The 10937-nt window shown below is 42.4% G+C and overlaps 2 protein-coding genes across 5 annotated transcripts in view; one reads left to right on the forward strand and one right to left on the reverse strand.

Annotated features, from left to right (window-relative positions):
• Positions 1–1399: 1399 nt before the first annotated feature.
• On the reverse strand, positions 1400–3897 carry RPS23 (ribosomal protein S23). Its single transcript, XM_017892229.1, has 4 exons — positions 3641–3897; positions 3014–3173; positions 1738–1858; positions 1400–1595 (listed from the first exon to the last, which is right to left on the reverse strand). The coding sequence occupies exons 1-4, from the start codon at positions 3642–3644 to the stop codon at positions 1449–1451; spliced, it is 432 nt and encodes a 143-aa protein (XP_017747718.1). The 5' UTR covers positions 3645–3897; the 3' UTR covers positions 1400–1448.
• The window catches only part of LOC108542269 (V-type proton ATPase subunit S1-like protein), a 44847-nt gene continuing 37779 nt past the window's right edge, over positions 3870–10937 (forward strand). For 3 of the 4 annotated variants that reach the window (XM_017892225.1, XM_017892226.1, XM_017892227.1), the window contains exons 1-2: positions 3870–4043; positions 6271–6313. In XM_017892225.1, coding sequence (XP_017747714.1) covers positions 3870–4043; positions 6271–6313 — 217 coding nt within the window. The remainder of the gene's footprint in view (positions 4044–6270; positions 6314–10937) is intronic. The other variant, XM_017892228.1, reaches the window with a different exon arrangement.

Genomic DNA, 10937 nt, shown 5'->3' on the forward strand with positions numbered 1-10937 from the left:
ACCGCAGCGTCTTTCCCTGGTTCTGGCCCGGTGAGCGAGGCCCAGCAATCCCTTCCGCATCACAAAGGGTTGGGTCAATTAAGGTCCATCCGAAAACATCTGCTGAGCTCTTGGGAACGGTTTAGCCAAATATCGACTGCAGCTACACGTTGGGAAACGCAGGTACAAACCAACAGGCAGCCTTTCCGCCTTTGTGGAGAGACTAGCAGCATCATCATTGGCATCAAGAGATAAACCCAAGTGTGCTGGAAAATAGGAGCTCTGAAGAGCGGGCGACAAGCAAGACACCATAGTCACAGAGGTCCTGAGGCTGGATGTGGAACGCAAGTTGGAGCATGACCAACTGAGACCAGTGTTGCTGGAGCACAGAGCCAAGGGGAGAAATGGCAGGCTAAGGCTGGAATATGCAGGGATGAGGCACAACCTGGATTCTTCCGTGTCATGGAAAAGGTTCTGCTCTTGATCCTACAGAAAATGGGCAACCAAAGCAATTGTTTTCCAAAGATCCTAAACAATGTAAAGCTAGGCTCTGATCAAAGGGCTAATTAATCCATATTTACTATTTGTTACCAAGAGTTTCTTATATCAGATTTAAATCAGAAGGCTAATAGCTTCATTTCAACCATGCCACTATATCCATGAAAATTCTCAAACAAGTATTTCTGGAGAGCAAAATCCACATGTACTGAATACCTAGCTTAAATTATCAAAACACAACCAGTCTTATCTCTACATTAAACTACTTCATTTGCTGACTGGTCTTTGAAGACATGAAGGTCGCTGACAACCTCATGAGAAGATACTGAAAACATCAGTCTTGTAATATACCTGATCTCTCTTGCCTGACATATACTTCCATCAACTAAATGATCCAGTGCCTGTATCCTAAACACAGTAACATAGACACATTACAACACAGATCCTGACACCTTTAAACAGAGTGGGGAGCAATTTTGAGGTTACTATTTATCACTTGGGTCTCTGAAAGATGGATACAAGAATGTGCATTTCCAAGGGTACCTAAGATTATCTATGTGCCATGAAACTTGGTAACTGCTTGAAATGTCACACCAGATACGGAAAATACCAAGAATTAAAAAGAAAGTATCTCACTAGAATTTAAGTGAGTTTTTGAATCAAAGTTGTTAAAGTAATACTACAATACTGCACATTTATTCCAGCTCTATCTCATTTTCTTACTCCACAGGATGAGGGAAACTGCCAAGTTACAAATGTTATTAACTCTAGAGAATCCTGAAACAACCCTGTCTTATCATCTCCTAAAATTGGTACAGGTCCTGTGTTTGCTGGTTTAGGATTAAAAGAAGGGGGGGGGGGGGGGGGTATAGTAAAGAACACAATCTTTGTGGTGAGAACAGGGGACAATAAGATACAAACATTTTTTGGCATAAGAAAATTTATTACTACAGTGTTTTCACCATTAAAATTTATGATCTTGGTCTTTCCTTCTTGCCTTTGTATAGGGCCAGAAGAGACACATTGGCTACTTTGACAACCTTAAAGCGGACTCCAGGAATATCACCAACAGCATGACCTTTGCGACCAAATCCAGCAACCAGAACTTCATCGTTTTCCTGGAATAAAATAAAAAGTTTATTTCTAGTGTCAGTGGCAATCACAAAAATACTTTCACGTGAGGAAACTCCCTTGCATCAGATAAAAATGTGAGGGAGTCCACCCCAAGAACAGAAGGTACAAAAGAGTTGAAATACTCACCTCAATAAAATTCAAGCAACCGTCGTTGGGTACAAAGGCTGTGATTTTCTTGCCATTCTTGATCAGCTGGACCCTGACACACTTCCTAATGGCAGAATTTGGCTGTTTGGCTTCAACTCCTCTGAAATATAAAAGGCATAGCAGAGTGAGCTGGCTTTCTGAAAAAGGATAATTTTTTCACATTAACTAGAGAACTACTGAGAAACTGTTTCTATCTTTTCAATCTAACCTCAAATGGCTGAGCTGAAGTCCTGTGATGTCAACCAAGTTTTCTGCCAGTCTTAATTTCATTAGCACAATGGGGGAAATTTCTAGACCTTTTACAGTTATAACATTAGACTGGAGTGGTAGCCCCAATTACTTGGGAGGCTGACGTGAGAGGATCTACGCCTAGGAGGTCAAGACTGCCAGCCTGTGTAACAAGAGACCCTGTTTAACAAAAAAAACTGAGATAAGAATTAGCAAGTCTGGGCTGGGCACAGTGGCTCACGCTTGTAATCAGGGCACTTCAGGAGGCCGAGGCAGGCGGATCACCTGAGGTCAGGAGTTTGAGACTAGCCTGGTCAACATGGCGAAACCCCATCTCTACTAAAAATACAAAATATTAGCTGGCATGGTGCTGGGCTCCTGTAATCCCAGCTACCTGGGAGACTGAGGCAGGAGAATTGCTTAAACCTGGGAGGCTAAGGTTGCAGGGAGCCGAGATGGCGCTACTGCACTCCAGCCTGGACGACAGAGCTAGACTCCGTCTCAAAAAAAAAAAAAATTAGAAAGTCTGAGTTCAAATGGATCTACCATCAAATACGATTGAACTATGTGAAATTATCATTTTTAAAAGTCAAAACCAGTCAAATACTGGCAGTTTCATGTCTCAATCTTAGGTGTACGACCTCAGTTAAATCTGATGCAAGTCACTTCTCTTCACCTTACCTTTATCAAGTAGAAAAATCATTTGATTGCAGATTCAATAGCTGACACGTGACATTTACTTGTCACAGCTCCCACAGTAAAAGTGTTTGTGTCCTTTACTTCATCATTGTTAGTATCTTCTCCAATTCCTCCCAGGCCAACGTTAAATAAAAACCTTAACTACCTAATTCCCAAACACTAATTTTACCAACTTTTAAATAGAATAAACGCTTTGCGATTTTACCCCGTAATGCCCAAATGAACGCTACTACACATAAAACCTGTAACTGCTTTTAAGACAAGAATTCGTAAGTTTATGTCTCGAATTCCTATAATAAACTAAAACTGACGGAAGCAATGGACTTACACTTTTTCCAGGACGATTCCTTTTGCATGAGAAGCACCTCCAAAAGGGTTGGCCTTCAGGGCTGTGCCCAAATGGGCCTTCTTGTACTGTTTATCATGCCACTTCTGGTCTCGTCGGTGACTGCGGAGCTTCCTAGCAGTACGAAGTCCACGACACTTGCCTGAAAATTAACTATTTTAGTTCTTCTGCAAAAACACGCCATCTACGTGTTTCCCATCTTCTAAGACACTCGCCTCATCTGGCATAAACCCTTAAACCTATTGGCTCTCGTACTATTTACTGGCCTGTGGGCCAAACATCTGGCCTTCAGGTTCCCCTGAACCGACTAATAAACGTTCGAAGAGGGCTCCGGAGAATGTGTTCTCCCAAAGGACTAGGCCCCGCTCGAATGCTTGGGAGGAAGCGCCGGCCTCCCTGTGTCCCTCGGTACCCCGACCTCGGCGGCCTCCACGCCTCACGGGCCCCTTCCACGCGGGACCATGTGCCGCCTGGAGCGGCGCTTCCCCGGCCCTCCGCCATGGAGCCTCGCCGTAGCATCCCCCTCCCTACTCTATTCGCATCCGCCCGCCAGTCCCCAAGACCCCAAGTCCCGCTTGCGGCGCCCTTAGACTGGCCAGAACAGCTCACCCATCCTGTCGGCGCCACCGGCCTGAGCGAAAGAGAGAAGCAGCGCAGGAAGGAGCCACAAACCACCGCGAGCAAGCCCCGCCCAGTCAAGGACCCCGCGCCGCTGTCTGCGTCGCGCCTGACCCGAGGCTGGAGTCTCTCCTTTGAAAACGACGGGTTTGCATCACTTTCCTGAGCTAGAATCTGCGTCTTATTTAATTTGCACGAAATTCAGAGATATCTAATTTGCATGGGTTTTTTCCCCCCTTTTCATGTGAATGCTGGAGACCGGAGGAACATGGACTACCAATCCCAGAATGCTTTGCATGGGACCCGCTTACCGCGTAGGCGCCCTTGCCGAAGCCACGGCGAGCAGGTCGCGGGGCTGGGCTGGGCGGAGCTAGGTCCAAGGAGGAAGGAGTCGGTGAGCTGAATCTGTGGAGTGTACTGGGGCGGGAGTCCTGCGAGTAGTCTGGAAAATTAGACTTCTGAGCCTTAATTCATACTCACAAGCAGCACAGTAAATTGTAAAATGTAGTGAAGCTATGTAATATAGTAACTAAAACCCCAAGCTTTGGAGCCAGACTGCGCCTTTAACCCTAAAGCTGCCGTTTATTTTGACTGGCGAGTCATTTAATTTAATTTAATTTTTTTTCCCTGAAGCAGGGTCTCACTCTGTCGCCCATGCTGGAGTGCAGTGGTGTGATCTGGGCTCGCTACAACCTCCACTGCCCGGGTTCAAGCGACTGTCCCACCTCAGCCTCCTGAGTAGCTGGGATTACAGGCGCCCGCCCCCGTGCCCGGCTAATTTTTGTATTTTCAGTAGAGACGGGGTTTCACCATGTTGGCCAGGCTGGTCTCAAAGTCCTGACCTCAAGTGATCCGCCTGCCTCGGCTCCCGAAGTGCTGAGATTACAGGCTTGAGCCTCCGCGCCTGGCCATTTAATTAACTCTAATACTGTTTCTCCTGTAAGATGAACTAGCTATGAGAGGTTTCTGGGATATTGGTTCACTCAGCAAGGATTTTAAAAAATGCCTTCTATGTGCCAGACGCTGTTGTAGCTACCGGGAATACGGCAGTTAAGAGGGTGAAGGTTTCTGCTCTGATAGAATTTATATTTTAAGTGCGAGAGGACAGACCAGATAAACAGATAGATGTACATTAAATAATTAAATAGATCATTTTACATACTGTAGAGCTATAGAGAAAATACAGCTGGATGGGTGATAGTGACTTGGGAATGGGGGTGGCTACTCTGGATAGGGTAGGTTAAGGAGACATCTCGAGGTGTAGAAGGGGCTAGTGCTTTTTAAGAACTGAAAGATCAGTGAAGAAGGGGAGCTTAGTTACTGAGGAGTAGTGTGGCACTAGATGGGGTCTGAGAATTACACAGGAATATGTGGAGCCTGTAGGCCATGGTAAAGCCTTTTTTCTACTCTTCTGGTGATTTAAGGCCATTGTAAAGTTTTGAGCATGGGAGTTGGTAGCAAAATAAGATTTATATTTTTATGGGATTACTCTGGCTGTTGAGAGGAGAAAAAGACATGAATCTGGGAGGCCCCTTCGGAAGGTATTGCAGTAGTTCAGATGAGAGATAGTGGTAGCTTGGACCCTCAGTGGAGGTGGTAAAAAGTGGTTGGGTCAGATACATTGCTTGGTGGTAGAATGAACAGAATTTGCTCAGGACTGGAGGATGTGGGAGAGGAGTTAATTACACCCCTATGATTTTTTAACTCAGCACCTGGGTGAGTTGTAGAGTTGTGAGCTGTGAGTTGGGTGAGTTCTAAAGCGGGAAATACTAGGAGAGGAGCAAATTTCAAAGGAGGAAATGAAGAGTTCTGGTTTGGATGTGTTAAGTTTGAGCTGCCAAACATCCAGGGATGTGGAGTGGACAGTTGGATGTATGATATGAAGCTCAGGAGTCATCAATGAATAAATAGTATTAAAACTATGGCTCTGATTGAGATAGCTTAGGTGATGACTGTAGGTAGAATAGAGAAAGATTAGAGTCCTGAGCACACCAAAGTTTAGTGGTACAGAAAAGATGGCAGGTGAAGCAAAACAGATGAAGAAACAGTGGCCAATGTTACACTCTGTTCAAAGCCAAGTGAAGAAGGGAGTGAGAAAGTGTGAAAAGAGATAAGATGAGGACTGAGAATTGTCTTTTGGACTTGAAAATGTGGAGGTTACTGGTCACTTTGTCAAATGGGGATTCCATGGAGTACTGAAAGTGAAAGGCTGATGGGATCAGAGTGAAGAGAATATGGGAGGGAAGGAAGTCTAGACAGCAGCTGTAGACAATTTTTGCAAGACATTTTTTATGTGCACAGAAATAGGACCCTTTTAGGAGGAAAATATGGAGTTGGAGGGTTTTATTTTTAAGATGACAACTTTTTTTGACATTTTGTATGCTGATCAGGTTGAGAAAATTAAAAATGGGTTATTCAGCAGAGAAAGGGGATAATTGCAGGAGCAAGTCCTTAAGTAGACTAGAAGGGTGCCCAAGTGGAGGAGTTAACTGTAGGAACAATAATAGTTTATGTACAGTAATAGAGTGACGGGTACAGCTGCAAGTAAATTGGAAGATTTGATGATAGGAGGTTGTGGAACTTCACTTTTGACTTATTTGTTCAATGAAATAAAAAGCAAGGCCATCAGTGAAGAGAGAGTGGGAGAAAAAGGCTTGAGAGAAGGTAAGATGTGAAATCATCATCAATGATAACAATACAAGTGTTAGATAGTACTTACTATGTGCCAGATTCTATTTTTGGCTTATATTTATTAACTCATTTTATTCTCATAAGGAATTTTACTGAGGGACAGATAAAGAGAATTTTACTGAGGGCTAGATATACAAAAACTGAGGCTTTGGTGAATTTAACTTGCCCAAGCTCACATATTTAGTAAGTGGTAGAACTAAGATTTTAACCCAGGTAATCTGGTTTTAGAATCTTATATTTGACCCGCATGTTATACTGCCTCCTAATCTAGAATGGTAGGAAAATACATTGACAAGAAAATAGGGTTGTTGAGCAGTTCTGAGAGCCCATTTGAAATCTGTGTTTATGAAGTGACATCAGTGAGTTACGTATATTTCTTCAGATTCGTTCAGTGAAATAACTGAATAGGTGAGGATGTGGATTTAAATGGTTGGGGTTGAGGTCTAGTCAGATAAGTATGATGGAGGGAGGGCAAGGGATTAAGACTATTTGCAGGAAAATAATTACAGAGATGAAACATGAAATCAAAGCTGTAGGAGTAAAGAGCCATGAATAGCCATAATGCTTCCGGAGAAGGACTAGCCCTACCAGATATGGGAATTTTTAATGCAACTAAGAGAGTACAACTAAGAGTACAATTTTGGTACAGAAATAGACAAATCGTTGAATAGAACAGAATGAACAAATCCCAGCAAGAGATTCATATGAGTATAGAATATTATTAAATGACAAAAGTAGATGTCAGATCAATGGGTAAAGGAGGGACTTTCAAAAAGGTAGAGCTAGAAGTCCTAGCCAGAGCAATTCGGTAAGAAAGAGAAGGCATTTGGTTTGGAAAGGAAGAAATTAAATTGTATTTGTTTGCACGTGACGTGATCCTGTATATAGAAAACCTTAAAAAACTGCACCAAAACTTGTTAGAACTAACGAATGAATTAACTGAAGCTGCAGTATGTAAAATCAACACACAAAAATCTGTAGTGTTTCTATACACTAACAACTATGTTAAAAAGAAATCAAGAAAGCAATCCCATTTACAATAGCTACAGAAAGAAAAATGAAATAACTTAGGAATAAGTTTAACCAAGAAGGTGAAAGGTCTGCATTCTGAAAACTATAAAACATTGATGAAAGAAATTGAAGTGGACACATACAAATGGAAAGACATCCCATGTTCACAGATTGGAAGGATTAATATTATTAAGGTTGTCTATACTAGTTGAAATGGTTTACAGATTCAATACAATCTTTATTAAAGTGTCCCTGTACTCCCAGAAATTCAGGAGACTGAGGTAGAAGGATCTCTTAAGCCCAGAAGTTTGAGTCCAAGCTGGGCAATATAGTGAGATACCATCTCTTAAAAAATCCCAATGATGTTTTTCAGAGAAATAGAAAAAATAATCCTAAGATTCAAAAGGAACCACAGAAGACCATGAATAGCCAAAGCAATCTTGATCAAAAAGAACAAAGCTAGAGGCATCATACTACCTGACTTCAAAATACACTACAAAGTTATAATAATCAAAACAATATGGTATTGGCATTTAAAAGACACATGGAGCCATAGAACAGAAAAACCCAGAAATAATTCCACACATTTACAGTCAATTGATTTTTTTTTTTTTTGAATACAGAGTCTCACCCTGTTGCCCAGGTTGAAGTGCAGTGGCGCCATCTCAGCTCACTGCAACCTCCACCTCCTGGGTTCAAGTGATTGTCCTCCCTCAGCCTCCTGAGTAACTGGGATCACAGGCGTGTGCCACCACACCCAGCTAATTTTTGTATTTTTTTTTTTGAGATGGAGTCTCACTCTGTCACGCAGGCTGGAGTGCAGTGGCACAGTCTTGGCTCACTGCAACCTCTGCCTCCTGGGCTCAAGTGATTCTCCTGCCTCAACCGTCTGAGTAGCTGGGATTACAGGCGTGCACCACCATGCCTAGTTAATTTTTGTATTTTTGGTAGAGATGGGGTTTCACCATGTTGGCCAGGATAGTCTGGAACTCCTAACTTCAAGTGATCTACCCTCCTCTGCCTATCAGAGTGCTGGGATTACATACGTGAGCCACCGTGCCCAGCCTAATTTTTGTATTTTTAGTAGAGACGAGGTTTCTCCATTTTGGTTAGGCTGGTCCTGAACTCCTCCTGACCACAAGTGATGGGCCCTCCTCGCCTCCCAAAGTCATGAGATTATAGGCATGAGCCACCGCACTAGGCCTTACAGTCCATTGATATTTGACAAAGATGCTGCGAGGACAAACTGGGAAAGGACATTTTCTTCAGTAAATGGTGTTTGGAAAATAGGATATCCTCATGCAGAAGAATGAAACTGGATGCATATACATGATATATGTATAAATCAACTCAAAGTGGGTTAACGATTTAAACACAAGACCTGAAACTGTAAATCACTAGAAAAATAGGGAAGAGCTCCCCTTGTCCATTGGTCTGGACAAGGTTGTTTGGATATGACCTCAAAAGCACAGGCAACAAAAGTAAAAATAGACAAATGGGATTACACAAATTAAAAATCCTCTGCACAGCAAAGGAAACAGCAGAGGAGACAACCTCATAATGGCAGAAAATATTTGCAAAGCATATATGTGATACTGTCCAAAATATATAAAGAACACACTAACAAGAAAACAATCCAACTGAAAAATGAACAAAGGACTTGAATACATGTTTCTCAAAAGAAAACACAAGAATGAATATCAGGTATATGAAAAATGCTCAGAATCACTAATCATCAGGGAAATGCAAATTAAAACTGTGAGAGATCACCTTACACCTATTAGAATGGCTATTGCCAAAAAGATGAAAGCTAAGTGTTAGTGCAGATGTGGAGAAACAGAAACCCTTGCGTACATTCAGTGGAATGTAAACTAGTACAACCCTTATGGAAAGCAGTGTGGAGGGTTTGCAAAAATAAAAAATCAGGCCAGGCATGGTGGCTCACCCCTGTAATCCCAGCACTTTGGGAGGCTGAGGTGGGCGGATTAACTGAAGTCAGGAGTTCCAGACCAGCCTGGCCAACGTGGCAAAATCCTGTCTGTACTAAAAATACAAAAATTAGCTGAGTGTGTTGGCAGGTGCCTGTAATCCCAGCTACTCAGGAGGCTAAGGCAGGAAAATTGCTTGAACCCAGGAGGCAGAGGTTGCAGGGAGCAGAGCTCGCACCACTGCACTCCAGCCTGAGCAACAGAGTGAGACTGTGTCTCAAAAAAAACAAAAAGAAAAACAAAAAATCGATCTACCATGTGAGCCAGCAATCTCACTACTGGGTATATATCTAAAGCAAATAAAATCAGTATGTCAAAGAGATGTCTGAACTTCCATGTTCATTGCAGCATTATTCACAATAGCCAAGATATGGAATCAGTCCAACAGTAAATGAATGGGCAAATAAAAAATGGTTTATATACACAACAGAATACTATTCAGCCATTAAAAAGAAGGAAATCAGCTGGGTGTGGTGGCTCAAGCCTGTAATCCCAGCACTTTGGGAGGCCGAGACGGGCAGATCACGAGGTCAGGAGACCATCCTGGCTAACACGGTGAAACCCCGTCTCTACTAAAAAATACAAAAAAACTAGCCAGGCGAGGTGGCGGGCGCCTGCAGTCCCAGCTACTCGGTAGGCTGAGGCAGGAGAATGGCATAAACCTGGGAGGCGGAGCTTGCAGTGAGCTGAGATCCGGCCACTGAACTCCAGCCTGGGCAACATAGCGAGACTCCGTCTCAAAAAAAAAAAAAAAAAAAAAGAAGGAAATCTTGTTATTTGCAACAACATGGATGAACTTGGAGGACATTATGGTAAATGAAAGAAGGCAGGCACAAAAAGACAAATACTGTATGTTTTCACTTATATGTGGAATCTAAAAATTTTGAACTGATAGAAGAAGTGAGTAGAATGATGGGCGTGGAAGTTGGGGGTATTTGGGGAGACGTTGGTCAAAGGATACAAAGGTTTAGTTTGACAGGAGGAGTAAATTTTCAAGAAACTTGTTGAATAACACGGTGACTCCAGTTGACCCACAGACAACATGGGTTTGAATTGTGCAAGTCCACATGCAGGCAGATTTTCTTCTGCCTCTGACATCCCGAGAAAGCAAGAACTCCTCATCCTCTTACTCCCCCTCAGCCTACCCAATGTGAAGACTGTGAGGATGAAGACCTTTATGGTGATCCATTTCCATTTAATGAGTAGTAAATGTATTTTCTCTTCTTTATAATTTTGTTATTAACATTCATTTCTGTGGCTTAATTTATTGTAAGAATATGGTATGTAATACACGTAACATGAAATATGTGTTAATAGGCTGTTTATGTTATCCAGTCAACAGTAGGCTATTACTAGTTAAGTTTTTGGAAAGTCAGAAGTTATACACAGATTTTCTACTGTGTGGGGAGGTCAGCATCCCTAACCCCCATGTTGTTCAAGGGTCAACTGTATAAATAACAAAGTACATTTTGAAAATTGCTAAAAGAATAGATTTTAAGTGTTCTCACCACAGAAAAATTATACAAAAGTATTTGAGGTAATACATATATTAGCTCTTTTGTGTGTGTGTGTGTGTGTGTGTGTGTGTGTGTGTTTTT

The sequence above is a fragment of the Rhinopithecus bieti genome, unplaced genomic scaffold (genome assembly GCF_001698545.2).
Source record: "Rhinopithecus bieti isolate Rb0 unplaced genomic scaffold, ASM169854v2 scaffold_21777, whole genome shotgun sequence".
Classification (NCBI taxonomy): domain Eukaryota; kingdom Metazoa; phylum Chordata; class Mammalia; order Primates; family Cercopithecidae; genus Rhinopithecus; species Rhinopithecus bieti.

Bases quoted from the DNA above. Each gene is read 5' to 3' on its own strand.
- RPS23 (XM_017892229.1), bottom strand. The intron at 1,859-3,013 runs GTAAGTCCATTG...TTTATATTTCAG, and splicing joins GGAATCGTCCTGGAAAAAGT to AGGAGTTGAAGCCAAACAGC. The intron at 1,596-1,737 runs GTGAGTATTTCA...ATTTTATTCCAG, and splicing joins GTTGCTTGAATTTTATTGAG to GAAAACGATGAAGTTCTGGT.